Source organism: Sturnus vulgaris, chromosome 2 (assembly GCF_052056855.1).
Source record: "Sturnus vulgaris isolate bStuVul1 chromosome 2, bStuVul1.hap1, whole genome shotgun sequence".
Classification (NCBI taxonomy): domain Eukaryota; kingdom Metazoa; phylum Chordata; class Aves; order Passeriformes; family Sturnidae; genus Sturnus; species Sturnus vulgaris.
In genome coordinates, this window is record NC_142244.1 from 33187298 (window position 1) to 33206796 (window position 19499).

Sequence of the window (19499 nt, forward strand, 5' to 3'; positions counted from 1 at the left end):
CCCCACGAGATTGAGAGCACTGCAGCTCCCAGCTCTCTAACCAAGCTCCAACCCAGCAGCAGGCACTGAATTTGGTGTCTGGGGCACAGGGGCAGGGCAGCACTCCAAGCAGCCCTTGCATCACTTTGGTGACAGTTCCAGGGCCCGAGCTGGGCTGGCACTGCTGCAGGACAGGTACTGGCACTCCCCCAGCCCCCATGAGTTAAGTGCTTACACAGCACTTCTGTTTCAGCAAAGGAGACCAGAAATTCACGGTGTATTACATGTTAAAACAGGGATACTCTCTGCAATATACACAAATTCCAGCCCATGGCATGCCATGCAAAGACATCTTTCCCACCATAAAGAAGTCCATTTATTTTAATCTGAGAGGAACAGATTTTCTACCTTTCTTCTGCAGAGAAGGCAAAAAAAAAGTCCCTTCTGCCCCTGTCTCAGAACAGGACACTGGAGATGCTGAATTTAACACCACATGATAAGATAAACAACAGTTGAGTTTGAGTACTATGTTCCATGCCTTCAGACAAAACAAAAAGCCCACCCCAACCAAAAGCCCCCACAAAATTCAAAAGCACACCCACCCCCAAACAAGACACACAAACTGCAGAAAGAAGCAGAATACTGAGTAATAGCTTTCTTGTGAGATCTGGGTAAGCCAGACATTGGAATCACTCAGGAGTTTGTAGTTCATTAGAAGTATTTGCAATATGTAAGCCATTATCACTTACTTTCACTTCAAAGCTAGTCACTTCCAGGTATATATATTTTTTTTCCCTCTGGTCCAGTTTTACAATGTGATGGGTGAAGATGAAGGTAGCAATATGAACACAGAAAAAGCTCTATGCATAGGTTACAAAGTTGCTTTTTTGCACAGTTTCCAGTAATTTTTCCCTTTTGCAAATACATGAGTAAATATTTTATCAAATATTGTGGGAATTTTCTATGGTAACAGACAACAAAGAAAAATCATCAGGACACTGGCTATGTGGACACGAAAACACTGAATGACCAAAGGACAGTAAATTCTCTCAATTCTGCGCAAATTCCAATAAAAACCCACGAAAAGTTAAGTTTTCTTGAGTTTAATTGGAGCTTTATTACTTAAGCTGTGACTTCACAGTCTTCACCTTCAGCAATTTGCAAAGAGGCATACAGGAAAGGTTACAATACTTAATGGAAGGGACTCCCTACTGAACAGGGGGGAAGAGGGCAATCCCAAGGCAGAAGAACAGGGAGCGCCAATTTGTTCTCAAGTGTCGTGTGAGGACTCCTGGAAAAAGCTGATTACTTGAAGCAAATCAAGGAAATAAATTTAGAAAGCAGAACTTGGGATTAAAGTAAACTGGAACCAGAAAGAAACAAACACCGGTGACAAAACAGGGACTACCAACCTGTCAGCCCCAGCTCTGTGCCTGGGAAGATCATGGAACAGATCCTCCTAGATGCTATGCTAAGGCACGTGGAGGACAGGGAGGTGACCAGGGACAGCCAGCACAGCTTCACCAAGGGCAAGTCCCCTCTGAGCAGCCTAGTAACCTTCAGTGATGGAGTGACTCCACCAGTGGACAAGGGAAGGGCCACAGGTGTCATTTACCTCCATTTCTGTAATTTTCTGCCTTAGACACAGTTCCCTACAACACCTCTAAATTGGAGAGATGGATTCAATGGGTGGACTGTTTGATGGGTAAGAAATTGGTTGGATGGTCACATCTACAGGCTAGTGGTCAACAGCTCAGCGTCCAAATGGACACCAGTGAGAGGTGGTGTCTCTCAGGGGTCCATACTGGGACCAGTGTTACTGTCATCTTCATTAATGACATAGATGAAGGGGTGGAATGCATCCTCAGAAAATCTGCAGGTGACACCAAGCTGAGCAGTCCCTTTGACACACCTGAAGGACAGGATGCCACCTGGACAAGCCTGAGAAGTGGGCCCATGTGAAACTCATGAGGCTTCAATAAGGCCAAGTGCAAGGTGCTGCACCTGGGTTGGGGCAACCCCTGGTATCAATAAAGGCTGGGGGATGAACAGATCCAGAGCAGCCCTGCCAAGAAGGATTTGGGGGTGCTTCTGGATGAGAAGCTGAACATGAGCTGGCAATGTGCACTCACAGCCCAGAAGGCCAATTATAACCTGGGCTGCATCCAAAGCAGCATGGGCAGCAGGAGAGGGAGGGGAGGGGATTTTGACCCTCTACTCTGGTAAGACCCCACCTGGAACATTGCATCCACCTCTGGGGTCTCCAGCACAGGAAGAACATCGACCTTTTGGAGCAAGTCCTGAGGAGGCCCACTAAGATGATTAGAAGGATGAAGCACCTCTCCTTATGAGACAAGGCTGAGAGAACTGGGATTGTTCAGACTGGAAAAAAGAAGGCTTTGGGGTGACCAAACTGTGGCGTTCCAGTACCTTAAAGGGAGCCTACAAGAAACATGGAGATAAACTATTTACAAGGGCAAGTAGTGACAGCAAAAGGGGGATGGCTTCAAACTGAAAGAGGGCAGGTTAAGATTAGGTATTAGGATGAAATTCTTTACTCTGAGGGTGGTGAGGCACTGGAACAGGCTGCCCAGAGAAGCTGCAGATGCTCCATCCCTGGAAGTGTCCAAGTCCAGGCTGGATGGAGCTCTGAGCAACCTGGTCTAGTGAAGGGTCCCTGTCCATAGCAGGGGGGTGGAACTAGATCTTTGAGGTCCCTTCCAATTCAAGCCATTCTATGATTCTATGAAAACGCAAATAAACCAAGCAGAGTAAACCCAGACAGAACCCAAACAGTAACAGAGGCTGAATGAATAAATAAAGTCACTAGGATTAAACCAGATTTATGCTGCCACTCAGCTTCTTGAACAGCCACATAAAGCTGAAACTGACTGTGGCATGGTGGCTTCAGCCTCTGCTCCCTTGAAGCCACTATCCAACCAGGTAGAAAAATAAAGGTCTAATTCACTGGAAATTCTTTCATTTACAAAACTAATGGAATAGGGGTTTTTTTATGCTTCTGCTTCAACTTCTGATTTATCTTCAACTCCATTCTGCGCATCTTTCATTTCCGCATCTTCAGTGTGGCTTGTCTGAAGAGTAGCAGATGACTAAACAGAGAGACAAAGAAAATATATGAATATATTGTACAAAATTGCTAGTCCAAACATTATGTTTAATTACTTGGGAAGCTTGTCTACACTGCCAGACTGAATTAAGATATTTAGATCTTCAGCCAAGAGAAACCAAAAATTTTCATGCATCTAAGAAACCAGAAGCAGCATAGAGGAGGCTGAAATATAATACTGGTATTAGGTGATTAAGATTCTTGATTTGGCATGCACCCACTTGCCACACAACAATTTCTTAGAAGTCTTTCACCTGAAATTAATTTTTGAAGCTTCTGCAGGAACTGCTTTTGCCCTGCTCCAATATCAATGTCATTAATTTTCAGCCATTCCCATGGCCTACCCCAACTCAACTTGTATGAGGCACACTTGCAGTCAGCATAAGAAGCAGTATCTTTTTTGGGCAGCTAGTTTTGTGAAGAGACACTTCAAACTCAACCAGAATGATTTGGATGTCCTGTTCAAGGGTTTAACTGGAAGAAAATATAATCTGACAATGTAGCTTGTCTAAAGCCCTCTCCTTGTGCATCTTCCTCATAAAAAGGTATGGAAGGCAGAGAGCCATAAGGTAGGGCTCCAAGGTCAGTTTTACAGTCGGACATAACCAGCACATCCATTTTCAAGCACAGTAAGGAGAGGTAAAAATGTCTTGGCTTGCTCATCTCAAAACCTAGTGCAATGAAATTGCTATTCCACCTGTCAGCCCAGCATCTTGGGCCACGTATTTCATGATGATCTTAGATGAGAACCAGACAAAAATAAGCGAAGCCTTAAGCATACAATGCTGGGAGAGGGGAATAAGATGGAAAAAGGGGTAGAATCCTTAAAATCTTGCATTAATTTGGTTGCAACACAAAAACCACATTTAAAAGAACATTCATGCAAAGGTCATTTTTTCATCCTTAGAAGTATTCTAAGCACACAAGAGCTTCTCTCTCCACAGAACATCTGTTAGCTAGCAATCCTGAGCTTAAGGTAAGGTGATCAACATCCTGACCTTCAAAAACTCACACTTTACATATGTGAACTTTCCAAATTAATGAAATGAACTACTGATATAAGAGTGGCTGTTGAATTTAACAGACTATGTCAGGAATATCAGAACTGCAATCCAAGGTATCTTCTTAGCAATTGGAAGACCTTTAATAAACAAACTCTCCTCTCTAGAACTTTGAACTTTTACTACACCACCACTAACAGACTGCTGGAGCTAAAGCAGCACTATTATAAATGCAGTAACAGGAAAACAAGCTTTTCTTGCAAGAAAACTACCTCAAGTCTGGCCCAGGGAGTAAGCATCCTTTACAGTTTATAGTTCCATCAATCCCATTTAATGTAAAACCATATCCATTTAAGGCAGGCCAGATGGCTCAGAGAAAAAAAAACCCAGCACATTGCACATTCCCAAGATCATCTAACTTGTTGGGAAGAATTCACCAGGCCAGTGGCATCTAGGCCTGTATCAGCAGTAGTGTGTCCAGCAGGACCAGGGCAGGGATTGTCCTTCTGTACTTGGCAATGGTGAGGCCAGTGACCTTTCATTTACATTTGGTTGGAATCTAACCTAAAGGATTCTACAACTTTAGACTGATTCTATCCCAGGCAGGTCTGCTATCCCAGATAGCAGATAGAAATTGGGATTAAGAGCCATATATTCTTCCAATATCCCAGTCTGCAGTGCAAAGACTACGAATCTGCCTTTTGCCAAGACTATTACTCTACCAATTATCTGTCTTAGGAGCTGAAGAAAGCTTGAAGGCTTTTGTACTTTTAGTGTGTATAGCTTGTTTCAGCAATCCATTCTTCCTATCTCAACAGATCTTGCTGTGTCCCACACCTAGTGGAGGAAGCCAGATTGCCAGCAGCTGTGCTAGCTGAAAGGAACCTTCACAACAGAGCCTGACAGCTGGCAATTAAATCCTGCCATTTCAAAAGTGAAGATTCCCAATAGTGAAATAATTCTAGTTTATTTGCTTTATCTTTATTTTTCTGAGATTTTTTTATTAAAGCCTACCAGAATTAAGATACTATGTGACTTTACGTCACTATGTCTAGAAGGACAGAATACTTTATTTTAAGCTCCAATACACAAGGACTGTTGACATCAGGCTGCTTTAGCCAAAACAGGAAGAGAGAGTAAAGCATTTAATGTAGGAATTATCAACGGACAGTTTGAAATGGCTGAACTGTCAGGATACACTCATCTGAGGACACCATGCCTCTAGAAAGACTCAATGACACAGTTAACCAAAGGAAATTACCAATATCCAACAATTTTTTATATTTTCAATGCTTCTTCTAGAAAGATGAAAATAACCTCACAAGATACAAGCTTCTGTATTCCTTGGTGTTACTGAGGAAATTTGAGTCTGATATAAATCCCAGATTTATTTGAGAAGTTACAGGTCTGTCTTGTCCTTCTAGACCATCAGATTTGAGGAAAAGAACCAGAATGTTTTCTTAGGATATGTGATTCTCACCAGTAACCTGGAATATTTCTCGCTAGCTTGATACAATCTTGTTATAACCTGTATTCACATACTGCCATTATTAACTGAACTAGTTTTTACTAAAATTCTAGTGAAAGCTTATTAGGAAAACCATCCATACAGCAGAATAATTAATCTTCTGACACTTCATAATCTGTGACATTTGTAATGGAGACCATCAACCACATCCTAATGTCTCTGTGAGAAGCAAGATGGTGCTCAGCACCCTCTGTATGACACACAAGTTCTCACTAGATGTGTGCCCCAGGCACGAGAAAAGCCTGATCTTTGCAACAAGTTCTAGAGGATATAGGTGCTTTTTTCAGTTCTAGAACATTGTCATCTCACCACTTCAACTGCTTTCTGATTAACACTGGTCTGTTGCAAATTCACTCAAAATAGGTAAAAGCTTTCTGTGTAATGGTTGGTACTGCTGGTTTTCCTATTCAAACAAGATAGCCTAATAATTCTGACTGTTGGCATTTTCAGTTCCATCTCTGCTCCCCAAAGGAGACAACTTGAGTGTTCTGCTATAATTATCTGTAATAAGAAGCAAGCAGATAACCTAAACCACTGCTCCTTGTCCTGTAACCTTCAGAGTAGCGTTACTTACCTTTAAGTCTTTGTCTGCCAGCCTTTGGAACATGTTGGCATACATCTTTTTCTCCTTCTCATGCTGCAACCGTATTTTTTGCTGACAAGTCACCAGTTGCACTTTGGCAGCTTTGTTACTTGGATAAAGTTGTATCACTTTCTGGAAATCTGCTCGGGCCAGCTCAAAGTCATTGACAGCCAAGTGAGCTTCTCCACGCCGGAAGAGGCCTTTTTCATTGTTGCTATCCAATTCGAGTGCCTGCATTCAAAAAAAAAAACAAAACCAAACCACAAACAGTAATTATTTTTCTTTTACATGCAGTCAGAACACCAGAGACTGCTAGGAACTGTACCTTCTGATGTAGACTTATGAGTCAGGGCTTTCTAATAAAGTGAGTAGATTACAGTAGAAGTAAGTACAAAGAACAATGAATATAGTAGGCTGGTTGACAAGAGAACCAACAAGTCTAAGATTTAGTCAGAGACTAATCCTGCTCTTTGAAAGACCTCTGCCAACATGACCTCAAATGTTTCTTATTTCTAAATACTTGAATATTCTCAGTGTAGCAGCAAGCTAGTAAAAAATGTTCAAAGGGCACTAATTATGAAAATAATCTGTTGGATATTTTTAGTGTACTATCCAAATGCCAGCTGGTAAGAAAGACGAAACACCACATGGCCTGTTGTCCCTAAAATGTTTAAAGCAAGAGAAACTGTCAGACTACTTGTGCAGTTTAAGAATAAATAAACTCCTACTACCTTGTTGCAGTTCTCCAAAGCCTGGGAGTATTCCTTTAACTTGAGATGGCACATAGCTAAGTTAAGGTGGGCAGCAAGCCTCAGGCTTTTGGCTTTTGATTCCTCCTCCTCAGAGAGTCCTGACTCGTGCTCCAGCCATGACACAATCTTCTTATACTGTAATGCTGCCCGCTTGTATTTCCCTTCCTGTAAACAAGGCAGTTCAATTATCACACAGCTCATCACAGTAACTTTTTATCTCCCTCTCGTCCCTTGAGCCTGCCTTGAGCAACAGGTCTAAAAACACCATTTGATCAAAAAGTAACTTCTATCATCAAAAATACACTACTTCTGAGAGGCATTCCTGCACAAGATCAGAAAATCTTTAGGAATACTTAACTTGTTCCCCCCCTAGAGCTAGAGGTATATGCCAGCACTGATACTTCACTGAACACATACCTTTATATTGAACTTTTGATGCAAAAATAAGGGAAGATGGGGCATTCTCAAAATGCCATACAGAGATAATAGGAAACTCTTCCTTTAGCTGGTCAAATTGCTTTAAACAGCTTCTCCACACATCTATATCCAAATGAATGTTGCTCATTCATAGCACTGTCCCACAGCAGGAACTGAAATACTGTACACCCCACCATATTATCTCTGGATACAGCACATAGCTCTAACAGAGAGCTCCCTGCAGAGTTAGTTGTTTGGATAATCCAACTAAGTTGTTGTTTGTTTTTTTTTTTCTGACACATTCCACTCCAGTTCTCCATGTAAAATCTCACAGAATACCATGAACACCACTCAGAAATGACACAAGCTGTAAACATCATTATCAACTCATGACATGGACTAAGAACTGCTATTATTACTCGGGGACTGTAACTTACCTTGAAGTATTGAGTGCCTCTCTCCTTCACAATGCAGCTCTGTTCCAACTTCTCATCCGTGTTCATTTCCCAGGACTCCTTAGCCTACCCAAACAGGAACAGTTCCAGTCAACTTCAATACAATTTCTAGGGAAATCAAGCAGCTATGCTGTTTCCCACTAACAGTATGGTTGAGATAAGTCTGGCAAAGCAGAGCTTTGCACTGCTAATGGAAACCAGCTTAGAGAGCACGAGAGATGGCAACAGAGAGGGATACAGGAAGAATAAGGATCATTTCAGCCAAGAGCTCCCAGCATGTCACCATCATCTCTGGCAACAGTGGCCGTCCTGTTTCACACCACCATTCAAGGATTCCATTGTCATCGTTAAAGCTGCACTCCCACATTTTCCCCCACCCCCAGATCTCTTTGGGATTTCATCTCTTGTTCTCACCTTTTCAAAGCTTTTGAGCTTCACTTCATACTGCAGCTCTGCATCTGGAGGGATCTTAAATTTCTCATTCCCAGCACTTCCAAAACCATAGCTGTAAAATGGGGGTGGGGAGGGAGAAACAAAAGTATAAAGAAGAGAGTTCAAAACTATCCATCCAGCTATATTTGCTACATAGGAAGATGGAGGAAAAAAACCCATGCAATTTTGGGATGCACATAAACTATTATTACAAGACAAAGCTTGAAGAATTCTAGGTACAATTCTAAAATTAGCAAGTACAAGGTAGAAGAAAGGAAGAGAAACCTAGTGCTGACTTCATTAATCTTTTAGCAGTTCCTTTAATTTTATTAGTTTTTTAGTTACTTTAAGGAAAAGCAAGTAATCCCTTAAAAAAAAAAAGCCAAACCAAAACAACCAACTTTCAAATTACACCGATTATATTTAATATGCATGGTTTGAAACTGAGTGTTGCCTTCAGAGTACCTTTATTTTCGTTCTATTCTTAGAAAAGCAAAGACAATAAATATCAAGATTAAGTGAGCAGTTGTGCACTTAACACACTGCTAACCAGGTGATGAACAGGAAATGCTTACAGAAAGGTACTGCAATGCAACTCCAGCAAAAAGCTGCATATTAGCAGGAAAACCCTCTAGATCAGATTGCTTTCCTTTTCTGCTCCCATCAGGCTCAGTTACAGTTTAAAAAATAAACTCAATAAAAGCTGAAATAAATTAAAGTCTGATGAAAACAATATGTGCAACTCCACTTGTTTCAGATGTGTTCTCACTGTAAAGAGAAAATTCTGCCTATATCCAAGTCTACATATGCACTGTTTCACAGTAAGCAATCATGAAGAGGGATCACAAAAATCTAAGTTAGAGAGCAATAATAACATTTTTTTTAAATATTCAGAGATCAACACTACAGAGACTTATGTAAACTTTTTCTGGACTACTCCTTCACTATGAAGTGGCAAAGCAATCTTAGCTCAATACTTCTCATCACTTTTTGGGGCTGATCCAAGTTTTTACCACAGCACTGAAAAAAAGCTGAAAGGTACTATAACGAAACATTTCTTTCTTGCCAGATGATCAGTATAAGCCCTTCCAGTATCAAACACCAGAAACAGCATACCTGGGTTTGAGATAGAACACAGATTCCTCTGATTTCTCCATTTTTTGAATTGCTTTCTCCAGACCATGAGGAATGTCGAAGTTTTCACCTTCTCCAATCTCAAACCGCAATTCCCGCTTGTCAAAAACACGACCTCCGTGTCGGCCTTCAAACTGGACTGGTAACAAGAACCAGAACAACAGAGAGAGAAATCAGAAGGTATCTGTGTATGGCAGTGGGCAGGTAGGGCACAGGGAGTTCTATACAGGCAGGCATCACACACAGAGTGCCAAAGCCTCCTTCTTAACAGTTTTTTCTCTTTTAGCAGCTACCTATGGCATGGCAGCTACTGGCAGCAAACAGAATTTCTGCTGTTCAATTTAACAATCCCCTTTTTTTTTTTGTTCATTTGAGTGTTTGTTTTTTCCACTCTGATGACAAGTGCCAGAATGACTTCCCCTCTTGTTCCTCAGCATACAGAAATACTTTATGAGGCTCAATCACCTTTTGTGATCAGATAAGCACTTCAACAGATTCAGTATCACCAGAAAACACAGCTGCTGCTGGAAAATGTAAACCTTACTAGAAACAGGAGAAGGAAAGCTTACTCGAAGTTGTTAAGTTACTTGGTAAGATAAGAGAAGCCACTTATTCCTCTCCCTGAGGACATGCAGTTGTAGATTGTGAAAAGGTTCTGCCATCCCACATCTCAAATCCATTCACTATTTGTGTAACAACACACTTACTCTCTACAAGTGCATCCTCATTGGGCCTGGAGTAGCCCTCCCCTTTCTTACGGATTCTTCGGATGATGCCACCATCTTCTTCATCAGTGAGGTCCTCCCCCTTGAACTCAAAAAGTTCTATCTGTGGAGGGAAGAAAAGCCTTGCATTTATTCTCATTAGACCAAATTAGTAACTCACAGGATTTGTTCTCCAGAGATCTTTGAAACTTGCTGCTGCAACAAATTGTTTAGGATTTTTAAGAGATAGTGCTAATGTAGGAAAGAGGTATCCAGTCTGAATCTCTGAATCTTCACATGCCCTCCCAAGAAAAAGTAATTCATAGTTTCAAGTCGGAGTACCACAATGACACAGAAAAACAGTCTAGTTACAAAAGATATTTGTCGTTACTGCTATGAAGTGAAGAAAAAAAGGTCATATCCTATGTTTGAGTAAAACAACAGTGGAAACTATTTCTAAGCACAAAAAAGGCAGGCCATTATAATCAACACTGTTTTGACTACCTCATTAAAAAAAAAGTTCAGAGCTAATGCTGTGGAAGTTCCTTACACTGGACTTAAATTAACTAGAATGGAAAAGGAATTTAATATCCACCAGCACTTCCACTATTTTAATTGATACCTAGTTAAGAATAATATTCTGGCCTTTCTCTTCAGTCAGTCTGAAAAAAGTCATTCCTGAACATACTACTGATGACCATACAGGTGTGTACCTCCCCTTTTTCCCCCGAGCCTGAACAATACTATTCTATACCATAACCTATCTAATTTGCTCAGCAAAAGCAATCATGAGGAAGAAAAAAAGAAAAAACAAAACCACCGCCAGATAAAAAAAAAAAAGAACTTCCAAGTCATAGGACATGCATTATTTTCATGTCATAAAGAAACGCTGGTGTGATGACAGAGGTACAAAATCCCTTAATGTAAATTTTAGAGGGTTTTCGTAAAGCAACTTGTACAAAACTTTGGTATGGAGATAGGCACTTGCAAAAGAACCCTGCTGATATTGTGTTAAGTAATATAAAGTAAACCTAGGTAAAACTGTAAAAGCAAAAACTAAAGATACTTTAGCTGCTTGAGAGCCATACTAGCTAGAAACTACTTTAACCTAATAAAACTTGGGAAAATTTTATGGATCTAAGTCCCAACTCCCTCCCCCACTCCCCCAGTCAGAATACACCCACCACTGCTTACTTGTTGCAGTCAGTGAGCCCCAAAGCTGTTTTGTTAGTGAAGCACAAAACCATCATAGGCAGCTTTGGGGCTTTTCTTTCTCCCCTCTTCCCTTCAGTGTAACTCCTCAGGCAGGCATTAGGGGATATCAGGACTCATGAATGAAACTCTACTTTTATCTAAAAGCAGACTGAGAAAATGAAGGGGCCAGACTGGCAGCATCAAGACAAGTCCAGTGGGGAGTGAATAATCTGGGTGACTGCTTTGGACAGACCCAGCAGTAGTCTGATGGAACAAATCCCATCTTGCAGTTCATGCTTTTATTTCTCCTAATGTTAGGTATTACCTATTGCTAAAGGACAGTGAAAGCTTCTCTGCTTGCTGCTGGCCACATGCACCCTCTGTAGTAGTGCTAAGCCCTTAAGAATGCCCCACTGTACTGCCAAGGTAGAAGGCCTTGAGCTTTTAGCTTGCATTTCAATCATCAGCTCAGCCCTGATTACACCTGGTATCACTTGCATAGAAGCAAACAGCACTCCAACATGTATAGTTTGATCCAATACAACTAAGCCATGAGTAACTTCAGATGTCTATGTAAGAAAATGCTGTTTATGAACAGCTCTACGTGATCCTATTTTTCAGAAATAGTGGTATTAATTTTGACATACTCGAAGTGAGTAAGCTGTCATCCCTTAGTGGACACTACCTGCTAGCAATACTTTTTAAATGCTTCTACATAGAAGTCCATGGGGAAATAAAAAAAAAAGAAATGCATATACACTATCCAAATGCAAAGCAAATTCAATATCCAATTATGTGAAGGCCAATGGCACCTGGCCTGTATCAAAAATGGTGCAGACAGCAGGATCAGGGCAGGGATTGTTCCCCCATATTGAGGACTGGTGAGGCCACACCTCAAATCCTGTGTTCAGTTTTGGGCCTTTCAGTTCAGGAAGGACATTGAGGGGCTGGAGCGTGTCCAGAGCAGGGTGACAGAGCTGATGAAGGCTCTGAAGCACAAATCCTATCAGGAGCTGGGGGTGTTCAGCCTAGAAAGAAAGAAGGTCTGCGGGGTAACCTTCTCACTTTCTACAACTCCCTGAAAGGAGGCTGTTGCCAGATGGGGTCAGTTCCTTCTTCCAAGTAACAAGTCACAGAAAAAGAAGAAGTGGCCTCAAGATTCACCAGGGGAGGTTTAGAATGGATATTAGCATTAGAACAGGCTGCCCAGGGAAGTGGTTGAGTCATCCACCCAGAGATATTTAGGTGTAGATGTGGCACTGGGTTAATACTTTAGTGATGGACTTGGCAGTATGAGATTTATTATTGGACTCGATGGTCTTGAAGGTTTTTTCCAACCTAAATGATTCTATGCATGATTTATCCTTAACAGATGCTTATTGTTTCCAATAAAATCTAAACAGACTTTTAGTTTTTACTCCATGAGCTATTTTCACCTTTCTCAGATAAAACATTAAATCTCAAAGCAATCATCAGTTTTAAAACTTTCCTTATGTCCCCAGTTGCAGGATTTCATTCCACTGATTAAGTGCTTTAGAGCAAATAATTTTAAAAATCACGCCTTAAAAAAAGAGTCTGCCTTCTCTCAGGTAGAATTTATTTTGAAGCAATTGTTGGCAAATTGAATTGTTTCAACAGAAAGAAAAATACATCCTCTCCAAACCCTGTTGAGACTGTCAGAGTATGCTCCAGAAACAGCTTTAATGTCATCCTACATGGAAAAATCAAACACAAGTCTCAGCATTCTGAGCAACCATTCTCACTTCTGAAATAACACACAAAAGAGACAGCTGCTATTTCCACCCCCTTTTGGGAAGGAGGGGGAAGATGTGGAAAGAAATTACTTTTAACATCAGTAGGAAAAAAAAAATCTCTCCTCTCCTGGTGAGGCTGAGACACCAAGGATGACTGACTCCATGCTCACCAAGATATGCAGCTCATCTCCAGGGGAGCAGCTGGCCATGTGAGTTGTCAAACTGGGTTACCCAGCTGCCAAACTCAAAACTGCTGAGTCTGTCACAGGGACTGAGTGCACAGGACTTCACCTGCGGTGACAAGATTGATCAGTGTAGCCTGGATGCACAGAAAGACTCTGGTAATGAACCAGCAACCTGAATCCAAACTGGTTTTATGGTGCTTTAAGGCTGACTCTACGCTCAGCTCTACAGAAAAGAGTTCATAATTGCAGAGCTCTTCAATTATTGTATTCCAGCAGTTTACATGGGGCAATTACCTCTTCTCTCCCTGAAACAGCTCATAAGAGATAAAGTTAATGTATAAAGAATAAAAAATATATTATTGAGGGCATTATTTGCTCTTCCTGTTGTTGAAAACCTCACAACATTCAATATATCTTTACTCTGAGTGTCATGAAGTGGATTAAAGATTTAATTTTCTTAACTACTTCAGTCTATCACTGAATAACCTGCTCTCCCAGATTGCACTTTACTGCTGTAAATCACCCTGTAACTGCAAAATTACAACTGAAGACTGAAGATCATTCAAGTGTTTTAAAAAGTCAGAGAAGGGAACCCATTACAGAGCCATTACAGAGCAGTGACAGCCAGACTAAAATTTTGTTCACACTACCCAAAACTGACCATATTATTTTCCTTAGAAAACGTAACAATCCTGTTCTGAAAGGATATTGCATCACACATTTTTTCAAGCATACAGTTTCAGTGACCATCTTTCACTTACCTCAAAAATCAGTGTAGCATTGGGAGGTATCTTTGGGGGGCTGCCAGCTGAGCCATAGGCATATTCTGGTTTACATGTAATCCGACAGATTTCACCAATCTTCATGGTGGCCACAGCAATGTCCCATGCTTTGATCACCTCCCCTGTACAAGTCAAATGCCAATCACACATGAAAAGCATTATCAGGTGAAACTAATCATCATCACTTTTGGTATACAAAAGCTAAGGCAGCAGAAATACTGAGGAACTTATGCTCATTCTCATTTATGTACATCAGTTTTAAGCCTAATCAAATTCTAAAGTTTCCCAGGGACCCAAAATTTGGCCCAGACATTTCTTTCTTCTAGGTGTAATAACTCTTTTCTTAGAATAACAGAACACAGACACCAGCTGAAGTGCTTGGCACAGTCCCAAGTGTGAGGAAGTAACAATAAAGTCTTCCGAGAGGAAGGCCTTAGGGTGAGAGATTGTCTGCTCCTGTTTTGAAAACAATCCAAACCAACAGCCACTTCTGTTTGTACTTTATCAGCTGGCAAAGAACAGCACAAGCGGTAACTAAGTTACACATTTGTAACAGAAAGAAAGAGGAAAGTAGTAGCATTCCTTCCAAAGGGAAGAAAACCTGTAACAAAATCTCTCAAGCTCTCCTCATTGCTGCCCCTTTTGACTCCTCAATCAGACTATTAGTCTTGTACTAATATGTACACTTAGTATCATCTCAAATTGCAGTACAATTAATTTACCTCTTTTTGAAAAAAAGGAGGTATCAACTATTTTTTAAAAAGCAGAAGGTAAGGAACTTCCAGGGAAGAATACGAGATTGAGTAGGAAGATTTGCTGGAACAACAATGCTTAGATTTTCAAAAAATGAAAGATTTTGATAATGAAGAGATGCACTGCTCAAAGATTCACTTTTGGGTTAACTCGAGAATTTTGTGGAAAAGAGAGTACATTTCATGACGAGACAGCTGCCCCTGTGTACCCTGTCCCAGTATCTGGTAACAATTAAGCACTCCTGAAGTCTTCCCCAAAAAACTCCAACCACAACAAAGTGCATATTCTGGCTACTTAACTACCTTTTATCACTACATTTCAGGATAGATTTGCTCCCCTGGAGTGCTTTGTCTGAGGCACCAGACACACCTGTGAATTCTTCAGCAGGCCTCTCAAGGAGCTACACAGTTCTCTCATTCAGAAAAATCTCAAAGACATTTTGACAGGGCCATTCTAAGAGAATACACTCTAAAAACAAGTTTAAGTAGCAATTTTGAAAATCAAAGGAGCCACACAAGGAAATCCCATCTCAATTATTACCAAAATTGTTAAAAAAAATTATTACCTTTCCCCAAGTCAAATGAGAATTTATCTCTTCTGTCCAGACTGGAGTCAAATTTTGTGCCATCAAGAAGCCACCCTGTGTAATGGACAGTCACTTTATCACCTATCATCGGAGACTCTGTCCCACTGCCTTCTCTCTTGACAACCTGAGAAAAACAACAATCAGCATTAACATTATGGAAATCAAGTCTGCCTGCCCATTGGACATGAATCACAAATACCTAGATCCCTGTGTTATCATCTTTAGTAGACAAAGCATTTGCAGGTTTCCCTCAGTCACCTGGAAATGGACTGGCTGTTCTTTCTGCAGATTAGCAGTGCTGCAAATGCAGAACCTCAAGATGGCTGTGCTGTGATAGAAGAATTTAACAGGCAGCAGTCGGCACCAATTTACAGATCTCTGCATTAGGCAAGGCTTTCCCTTCTTTATTCAAGTATTTGCCTCATCACCTCTCTATCATCACACCCGAGTTCAGTGTTCTAGGCAAAGCACTTAAACAAGAGAACAAGGTGGTTCTTTCCATACATAGTCTATTCCAGCATGTAATCTGAAATTACTCGAATTAAGCCAGGCAGTTTAAAGAAGGTTAGCAGCGTCTCACCCCAAGCAGATTAGTTCTGTCAGCCTACAGAGTAACATTTGAAAATTATTTATCGCAATAATTCTGTATCCCCACAGTTCTGACATGGATGGCCTTGTCTCACATACAGCTGCAAGGATTTGATTTTCTTCTTAGGGAATTCCCCAGCCCGTCCAGCAAATCAAGTATTAAATAAATCTACACTATGCAGAAAGGGGGGACAATCTCTCTGGTGTTCATTTGAAGTTTATATAAAGTTTGAGAATAAAAGTGACATATCTCACAGGCAAGGTTGCGAGGCCTTACCCATAACAGGATTCCTGAAGTTCAGATTTGAATTTTTCCCAATACAGACTGAAACCTTCGGCCCCAAGCCGAAGTTCTGCACTATCTTGGCCAGGCAAAAGGGGACCAATGGAGGAACCTATTTGCTTGCATCATGGAGATTTGGAAAACATTCTGTTATAGAAGATAAACATCTATTCAAGGGCAGTTACGGGGCATTCCTCCTTTAAATGTCATGTTTCTGTATCAATCGTGATTTTTACTGAAGTTCACAGACCTTTGGCAGTCTCCTTCACAAATTTCAGTTTCCTGCAACCCACCCCTTGTCAATCTCCCACCTGACCTTCCACCATCCCTGTGACTGACTATACAACTGAAATGCCAGGATGCTCCTTCCAAAACCAAAGCTTCACCATCAACAGCTTCTGTCAGACTAACAAGCTGAAAGCACCTCACTGAAAGCATAAAACAAAAAAAACCCAAACAACAAAACCCCACAAATAAACAAAACCTAGAAAAAATCCTGCCCGGTGTTTTCTAAGGAAAGGATGCTCAGCATGAAAAGGGATGCCTGACCTCACACAGCATACCATCCCTTTACCCTGCAGCAGCACCACAACAGTTATTAGCATTACAAAACTAATCTACCTACGTCTCCCCAAGGAAGGCAGAAGTTCAAGCAACTCTCACAGAGAGAAGGAAACAGAGAAGTTATGAGAAAAACACATGAATCAGGTAAGCAACCTAACCTACGTAATGCTTAGGCATAGATCTATATAAAGCAGATGCAAACTAGCACTTTAAAGCAGCCAGTCTGATGTAATTTTGAAAAATTAACTGCACTTAATGGAAATTCACTAAACTTTACCAAATGCCATATTCTTGTAGGATCATAGCAAGGTATTCTAGAGTAACAAGTATCTCATTTTCATTACTCATACAGTTTATTCTTTTGCATTTTTTCCATTTTGAACAGACTGAAGTTTCACTTCTGAATATGGCAATCCTATTTTCTTTAAGGTTTACAATTCCTTTTCAAACGGAGAAACAGGGTTTTTCAGTTCATATGGCATTTCAATTGGTTTATTTTCAAGCTTAATTACTTATTCTAGGAATTGTGCAAGCATATTCAGCAATATCAGGTAAAAAACTGTGGACACTATTTTGACATAAAGAGAATGAGCAAATAAAACACACTCCTGGAATCACTGCAACAATACCAGTACAAAATCGGTGTAAGTTAGTTCAGCTAGATGCTTGATTTCCATAGGTGCATTCTGCACTCCAGCAATCACGAGAAAAATAAAATCCACGAAGGCTGGACTTCATGACCTCTTTGGTATTTTACTTATTGTGCCACAATCGCAATTTCTGTGATTTTCACAAACTCACTTTGTTTGCTAGTGTTTTGTACTCCCCTCCTCTAAAAAAAAAATTAAGAAAAAAAAAAATCCAAAAAACCACCTGCTGCTTCTCCATCATCAAGAAGTAGGTACTGCATGAATCAGGCAGACCCTCACTGTCTTCTACCATGCTCAAGGGATGAGGTCTGCAGGAGACCTGGGCAGCTGTGCAGAGAATTCTGACCTGATACCGTACTATGTACAAAACCCAAAAATTCTCACTTAAGCATGCTAGCAGGAGACATTGGAAAAGCAGAAATATAGCAGCCAACATTTTCTATCTGCTCCCCGATACCCCTCCTGAACGGGAGACAGCGCCTCCAGAACGAAACCAGAATTTAGAAGGCTCTAAAGGTTAAACCTAGCATTTTGCCTTTACTGTGGCGCCCTTTCGTCCTTCTGAACACCCTAACTCCGAAATTTTACCGCGGTTGAATAACGCTTCTAAATAATCGCTTAAGTTTATAGCAGAGCCTAAGGAAGTTTCTAGAGATATGGAAATAGGCAACGTCTGACAGAGGAAGTTCACGCAACTCCCCCTCACGGTATAAATCCTGCTGCCCTTATCGCCTGTCTCCCCAGTACAAAGGAGAGCAGCCGCTCCGCCTCGGCCGCGCCGGGGACCTGCCCGCCCGCCCGGCGGCACCGAGGGGCGGCCAGGCCGCGGCACCGCGCTGCTCGGGCCCGGGGGCTGCCCCGAGCCCGGGGCCTCAGGGGAGGTGCGGCGGGGACGGGCACCGACAGGGCACCACACGTGCCCCGCCGGGGCTCCATCTTTAATTCCCAGCTCCGGACACGTGCTGGGGGGCGGGAATTCACCCACACCCCCTCAACCCGCGCTGCCAGCCGGACAGAGAGCCCTGCCCGCCCACCCCCCGCATCTTCCCCTAGACCACGGGGGAAAGCCCAAACGCAGCGAGAAGCGCCTTTTCCCTGCACAGCTCCTCCGTGACCCCGAGCTCTCCCAGCGGGCAGCTCGGGCTCCGGATCACCCTGGCAGGGGCGGTGGGAGCCGGGGGGAGCGGGGAGCCCCCGCGGGCGGTCGGGCAGCGCTTGCGCAGCCGGGGCGCACTCCCGCCCTCCGCCGCTGTTGTTTAATAGCCCGCGCTGCGCCAGCCCTGCCTGCGTGCCCGGGGATCGTCTCGTCCCCTTCCCCGCGGGGCACACAATGGGCCCGGTGGGGCCAAAGCACCCCAGGAGCACTCGCCCGCAGGCCAAGAGGAATGCCCCCGTTCTTTCCGTCCCCGCTGGCGCGGGGACCCCTCTAAGCTAGGACCGAGGGTGAGGATGGGGGAACAGCCGCCCGGTACCTTGAGGACGCCCTCATCCTGCTTGGGAGTGATGTCCACCCCTTCCAGGGGAGCCCCGTCCGCTTTCATCTCCTCCGCCGTCATGCCGCCTGCCGCTGCCACCTCTGCGCAGGGAAGGGCCGCCTTGCGGGCTCAGTGCTGCGGCGAGCGCCGGGATGAGGCTGGGATAGCGCCTGACTGCGCCTCCGGCTCCGAGCAGCGCGCTGGGGGCGGGCGCCGCACGCCTCCTTTCCCTGCTGCTCTCGCCGCAGCGCCGGCCCCTACTCGGGAGGAGGAGGAAGGGGAGGGGAGAGGGAGGGACCGAGAAGTTTCTAGAGCGGCCGCCGAGCTGCCGCAAAGCGCCCGGCCGTGCCAGCGGCCGGGGTGAAAGTGTGCGTGGCCTCCGGGGGCGGAAAGGACGGTGAGGGTAAGGCAGCCGCCTGGCCGCGTTAAAGTCCGGGGCGGTGGGCGCAAAGGAGAAGAAGAAAAGGAGGAGGAAGAAGAGGAGCTTATTTATGATAGGAGGGAGGGCACGCTTTTACGGCGCCGAGCTTGCAGGGCAGGTGCGCGTTCCTCTCGCTGGTGATGCAGAGGAGC

At 42.9% G+C, this 19499-nt stretch overlaps 1 protein-coding gene across 1 annotated transcript; it reads right to left on the reverse strand.

The window, feature by feature from the left end:
* Positions 1–1066: 1066 nt before the first annotated feature.
* FKBP4 (FKBP prolyl isomerase 4) lies at positions 1067–19109 on the reverse strand. Its single transcript, XM_014891545.2, has 10 exons — positions 18924–19109; positions 15346–15490; positions 14007–14149; positions 10116–10236; positions 9391–9547; positions 8257–8347; positions 7825–7908; positions 6950–7135; positions 6210–6449; positions 1067–3089 (listed from the first exon to the last, which is right to left on the reverse strand). The coding sequence occupies exons 1-10, from the start codon at positions 19005–19007 to the stop codon at positions 2991–2993; spliced, it is 1350 nt and encodes a 449-aa protein (XP_014747031.2). The 5' UTR covers positions 19008–19109; the 3' UTR covers positions 1067–2990.
* Positions 19110–19499: the final 390 nt, after the last annotated feature.